Source organism: Aphelocoma coerulescens, chromosome 28 (genome assembly GCF_041296385.1).
Source record: "Aphelocoma coerulescens isolate FSJ_1873_10779 chromosome 28, UR_Acoe_1.0, whole genome shotgun sequence".
NCBI classification, from domain to species: Eukaryota; Metazoa; Chordata; class Aves; order Passeriformes; family Corvidae; genus Aphelocoma; species Aphelocoma coerulescens.
This window is the reverse complement of record NC_091041.1, coordinates 2,214,701-2,220,700: the sequence shown is the minus strand read 5'-3', so window position 1 is coordinate 2,220,700 and position 6,000 is coordinate 2,214,701. Positions and strand designations below refer to the sequence as shown.

General features: G+C 60.6%; 1 protein-coding gene across 11 annotated transcripts in view; it reads left to right on the top strand.

The window, feature by feature from the left end:
• The first annotated feature begins 1,370 nt into the window (after positions 1–1,370).
• TCF3 (transcription factor 3) overlaps positions 1,371–6,000 on the top strand; it is an 84,240-nt gene continuing 79,610 nt past the window's right edge. For 4 of the 11 annotated variants that reach the window (XM_068997422.1, XM_068997413.1, XM_068997415.1 and 1 more), the window contains exons 1-2: positions 1,372–1,544; positions 3,720–3,821. In XM_068997422.1, coding sequence (XP_068853523.1) covers positions 3,747–3,821 — 75 coding nt within the window. In that variant the 5' untranslated portion in view covers positions 1,372–1,544; positions 3,720–3,746. Of the gene's footprint in view, positions 1,545–3,719; positions 3,822–6,000 lie in introns of all 11 variants that reach the window. The other 7 variants (XM_068997423.1, XM_068997419.1, XM_068997417.1 and 4 more) reach the window with 3 other exon arrangements.

Here is a 6,000-nt window from a genome sequence, read left to right as displayed (position 1 = left end):
CCTAAAGGGGCTCCAGGAGAGCTGCAGAGGGACTGGGGACAAGGCCTGGAGGGACAGGACGCAGGGAATGGCTTCCCAGTGCCAGAGGGCAGGGCTGGATGGGAGATTGGGAAGGAATTGTTCCCTGGGAGGGTGGGCAGGCCCTGGCACAGGGTGCCCAGAGCAGCTGGGGCTGCCCCTGGATCCCTGGCAGTGCCCAAGGCCAGGCTGGACATTGGGGCTTGGAGCGCCCTAGGATAGTAGAAGGTGTCCCCGTCCATGGTCGGAGATGGAACGAGACGAACTCTGAGGCCCCTCCTCACCCAACCCGCTCCGAGGTGACTCCAGGATGTCACACACGGACTCTCCATCCCAGCCCCGCTGCACTGCAGGGTCCATCCGGGGCCGGGTCGCAACCGCGCAGGCCCGTCCAGGCCTCAGCGCTCCCGGGTGACCCCAGAACCCACAGCGGGGCTGCCCCGGCCCCACCTGCCCCGGGGCCTGCGCTGTGCCGAGGGGCCGCGGAAGGTGCCCCCGGGGGCCTCCCGGGGGGGCGGCGCAGCCGGGCTGCGGCCGTCACACAGGTCCCGCCGGGCCCCTCCGGCCCCTCGGGGAGGCACCCGGGGGGCGGCGGCTGCGAAGCAGCAGCTGCCGGGCGGGGGCTCTTGCGGCGGGACCCCCGGGGACCCCGGCCCTGCCCGCCCTGCCCCGCCAGGGGCCCCGTCGGCGGCGCGGGGGGAGCTGCGGGCGGCGACGACAACCTGCGGCCGCCCCCGGTCCCCGCCGCCCCGCCCCCGCGCTCGGTGGGCGGGGACCGCGGCAACCCGCGCTCTGGTTGGCCGCATCACCTGCCAATCAGACCAGCAGAGCCTTTCCATTGGTCGGAGCCCCCCTGTCTTATCAGTCCATCTCGCGGAGCTCCCGTGTCGTCACCGTCGCTGCACTCGCAGCTGACCGTCCCCCTCCGCTAGGAAACATAGTCCCCACCACGGCGGTGCCCCCGCCGCGCCGCCGCGGCCCCATCCCGCCGCCCCCGGTGCGGCCACGCGTGTGCCGGTGCCCCCGGGGCGCGCGCGGGGCGGCATCATCCCCCCGCTCCCCGCTGCTCGTACGGGCAGCGGAGGGATACGCCGGGGGCGGGGCGTGCGGCAGCGGGTCGGGCGGGCGTGCGGGGGGAGGCGGCAGAGGCGGGCGCGGGGGGGTTGCGGGGGGGAGACGCCGTCGCTGCCGCCGCCGCGGGGGGAACCATGCGGGGGCCGCGGGGCGGGCGGGCGGGACAGCGGCGGGAGGCGGAGCGGCGGCGGCAGCGGCGGCCCCGGCGGCGGCAGCAGCAGCGTTAGGGCCCGGCCCGGCGCGGGGCGGGGCCGCGGGGCGGTCCGGGGCGCACGCGCCGCCCGGTGCGGGGCGATCGCGCCGCTTCGCTACATTGTATCCGCCGGCGGCGGAGAACAATAGGCGCCGCCGCCGCCCCCGGGCCTGGGCGCCGCGGCCGCCCCCGCCCCCGCCGCGACCCCCGACACCCTTCATGCGCTTCCCCTGCCCCGGGCGCGCCGGGCCTGGAACAGGTAAAAAAAAAAAATAATTATATATAAATAGTAAAATAATAACCGAGCCAACCCGGCCGCGCCGCCCCGGGGCTGCGCGGAGCGGGGGTCCCGGCGCTGCGGGCGCGGGGGGTGCCGGAGCTGGGGGTGCCGGTGTGGCGGGGCTCGGAGCGCGGCCCCCTCGCTCGGTGCGCCCGCGGCTGCGGGCGCGGAGCGGGACGGGACGGGCTCGGCGCTATTGTCCCCTCGGCAAAGTTTGCCGGGGCCGGGGAAAGGGGGGGCGGCAGCGGCGGGGCGGGCTCGGGGGGCGTGCGGGGCGGCTGGGAGGGGGTGCGCGGGTCCCCGCCGGGGAGGGGGGGCCCGCGCTCGGTCCTGCTGCGAACTTCAGCCGAGCGCAGCCCGCCGGCCGCCCCCGGCCCGCCGCAGCCCCCCCGGGGGTCCCTGAGCCCCTTCCCGGCGCGGGGGGCTGCGGGAGCCGCGGGACCCAGCGCGGGGGTGGCTGCTTCGGCTTCGCCCCGCGGCTGGGAGGGGGCCCGTGGGGGCCGCTTCGCCCCCCTGCGCTCTCCGGTCCGGTCTGGGCGGGGGCTGGGGGCTGCCCGCCGGGACCCCCTCCCTACGGCGCGGGGGTCGCGGGTGGGGGGCAGCGAACAACTTCACCCCCAGCCCCGGCCCGCGCCTGTCCCGCGGCCGCCGAGCCTTTGTCCGGGCCGGGGAGGGACCCCGGGGGCACGGGGACGTCTGGGAGGGGGACCCGGCCCAGCGCCCCGGCCCCGCGGGCTGCTCTGGGGTCAGAAAGTGTGCGCGGAATAAATAAAAATAACCCCCCCCCAGCCTGGCTTTGGGGCGGCCACGGGTTTTGTTCACGTTGTCCCCGGGTGCCTCGGGGGTGCAGGGTTTTGGGGGGGCTGGGAAGTGATGTGCCCCCCTCCCTCCTTCCACGCGTTCTCCGGGGTTTCTTCTCCCCCAGCCACACTTGAGGCACCGGGGCAGAAGGTTGGGAAAGTGGCTTTAAAAACACTGACCAGATGCACTGATGACACTTTGAAAAAGGCTTTTCAAAGAAAATGAAAAGAAGGAGAAGAAAAAAAAAAAAAAAAAGAAAATTCCCTGGCTGTTTTTTATAGTGGTGAAGGCTTTTTACACGCTGGGCTGATTTCAGCCTTTTTTTATGAAACTTCATTGAAATGTAGTGGCTGAGCCTACAAACACTTTGGATCGTGTGGAGTTTTCTTTTTTTTTTTTTTACTTCTTTTTTTTTTTTTTTTAACCTTATGATTAATGAGTTAAATTTATTGGCCAGCTGCCCTTTGTAACCATGAATGAGTTCCTTAAAAAAAAAAAAAGGCTGAAAAAAAAAAAGGAATCTTTTATCTCATCCCAGGCCTCTCTTCTTCCCTCCCAAAGAAATATTTTTCTATCATAGCAAGCTGGCCAAAAAGATCAATCTCCCTTTTGAAAAAAAATAATCTGCAAAATTAGGAAGAATAATATTTACCTATCTTGCAAGGTTGCCTGGAGGGCTTTATTTTTGCAAAAACACTCCGAAAACAAAATTTTTTTGTTTCCAGTCCCTTTTGGGAGTGGAGAGGTTCAGTTCTCACTGAGCACAGCCTGGCTGGGCATCCCCAAACACAGCCCCTGAAAAAGCAGCTGCAGGTGCTCGACGACCCGAAGGAAAGAGCTGTAACATCAGACTTTTTATTTTTTTTTTTTTCACTTTTTTTTTTTTTTTTAAAACAAAACTCAGCAAGGACAAGAGAGCCTCCTGCGGGGAGCAAGCGTGGGGGAAGGCGAGGGGGCGAGCCGAGCCAGACAAGCGCCTGAGTGATAACTTGCCTGAACCCTTTGATAAATGAGTTGACTCTTTTTTTTTTTTCTTTCCCCTTTTTTTTTTTTTTTCCCTTTCCCCCCCTTCATTCGCCACACGCCAGGAACAGAATTGGCCCGAACTAGTGGAATTGGCAGCAAAAAACTAACATACAAGTGTGTCTGGTCAATGGAGCGCTTGTTCGTGCCGCTGGGTGCTGTGTGAGGACTCCGACTGTGCTCTGGCCCCGGAGTTGGACGCTGCAGACGCGCTCAGGGTTTTTCTTTTCTCGCCCCTCCGCTCTGTCTTTTTCAAATATTCATCAATGGGGTGGGTAGTTTGCTGTAGTCATTAAAATATCTCTCTCCCCTCCCCCTCGCTTTCTCCAGGACTGCCACTGTTGAGTCTGTGGGAATATGAATCAGCAGCAGCAGAGAATGGCTGCAGTTGGGACAGACAAAGAGCTCAGTGACCTGCTGGACTTCAGTATGGTGAGCGAGCGCGGCCGGGGGGCTGCACAGCCCCGGGGCTGGGAGCTGCACAGGGGAGGAAATGTGAGCCCGTAAATTGGACATGATGGGTTTCAGATGTGCCGTGTTTGTGTGCGTGCACATGTGCTGCAACTTGTTTATTTTCAAGTTAAAGCAAAGCCTCTGCCCCTCCTCTCCCCCTCTTCCCCTCAGACGTGTGTTGTTCCCTCGCAGGGAGGACGGAGAGGTTTCTTTTCTGGATGGGAAATTTTGGGGGAATTAACAGAGTTGTGTATTCTCTGTTTAAATGCTCGCTGGGTGACTGTTTCTGCAGCCCTGCAGAGATGTAACTTCAGTAGCTGATTAATCAAGCTTTTTTCCTCTCCCTCGATCCAGACTATTAAACTTTTGCTCCCACAGGTTATTTTGTCACAGTTTGAAACATGTCCAAGCTCTCCAGCACGTTATTTTTGCAGGAGTTGGACACTTGTGCTCCCCATGCTCTGCTCTTCTGTATCCTGGAAACCTTGAGCTGCATTTAGGAGCTGTTTATTTTCAAAGAAACAGGACCTAAGAGTTCCCCCCGAAGGGTGTGCACAGCTCGGAGGGAGGAGAAGTCCCTTTAGTCACAGCAGAGCGGGGTTAGTCCCTGGCACATCCCACCGTGGCACTGCCAGCGGTGCCGCCTCTCCTTGGCAGGTGACTCATGGAGGGCAGAGCTGGTGTTCAAAGGCAAATAACTGTCTGTGGGGTTCCTCTGTTGTGTGCTGCACCCTCATGGCACTCGGAGCGTGTGTCTTGCTGTCGAGATAAGCAAACGTGCTGCAGAGATAGAAACAACAGCTCCAGCAGGGGGAATGGCCGTGAGAGTCACCCCAGCCTGGGTCACCCAGCCCACATCACCCTGCCAGGCTGATGTTCCTGCCCCTTGGAGGAGAAGGGACAAAAAGGGGTGGCAGGGCAGAGCTAGGGTCACCTGCTGTCCCGGTGGCTGTGGCACCTGTGGGTGTGCTGAGGCTCATCCGCTTTTCTGCCTCCACATGCTGAGGTTCAGCCCTGGGAAATAAACCTTTGCTGCAGCTGGGGGTTGTACCTGTGCTGGCAGGGCTCTGTGCTGGAGAGGGGCACGGGGGAGGGAGGTCTCTCAGCCCCTCAAGAGCAGCTCTCCTGCAGGAGAGGCCCAGTTCTCCCAGTTTCACACTTTTCTTGGGAGGCTGGTTCTGTTAACGTTGCTGGTGATGGGCTTTTCCAGTAGAACACGTTACAGTGGGTACAGGGCCTGCAGTGGTGGTATCCCCGTAAAACCTGGAATCTGCTCAGGGCTTGCTGTGGTTATTTGTCCCTCTCAGAGGTCCTGCAGGTTGGCAGGAGCCCTGGGGCTTTCCATCAACTGCACTTTGGGTCAGTAACCCAGAATCTGCTCCCTGATGGGGGCTGCAGCAGCTCCCGCTTCATTTTTTCTCCTCCTTGGAAAAAAAAAATCAAATCCCACTCCCCATGTAGAGCTTTAAAAAAACCCCCAAGGCCTTCTTTTCCAATTTAACCACCCATCCTCATTTGCATGCCTAGAGCTGTATTCCCTGCAGGAGTCCTGACCTGGTCCCTCTGTACACAAATGTTTCCATCCCTGGAGGTGAATCCCCACCAAAAAGGTTCAATTTGGGTTCGGATTCGATGCTTTTCCATGGTACGATTCTGGGAAGGACCAGAACTCATCCTGTGCTCCTCCAAGGCTGGTGTAGAGGTGCTGGGGGTAGCTGCTCACAGCATCAGGGCCTGCAAATGTCATTTGCCAGCAAATGACTCGAAGACATTCCCTCCAGAATCCACTGGCCGATGGGCTCCGGCGCAGCCTGGACCGGAGCCAGCTCTGTTTCACAAACCCTCATCCCCGCACACCCATCTCCTCGCTGTGCATAAAGGGAATATTAACATCTCTCCTCGAGGATGAGGAGCTGAAATGGAAAAGCTTCCTAGACAGGAGATGGGTCTGTTGAAGAGGTGCTCCGTGGCTTGTTCTCCCTGTGTCCTTGGGATACAGGATTTTTGACCACAAAGCTTGCTCTTTCAAGTGTATTTATATTTTTCTTTGAATAAACAGGAGTGGAGCATTGGTTCAGTAATCCTCTCCAGCAGAGTAGAGGGGAAGGAAAAGTAGAGATACTCAGAGCAGCTGGAAGCGTTTGCTCCAGATCAGTGT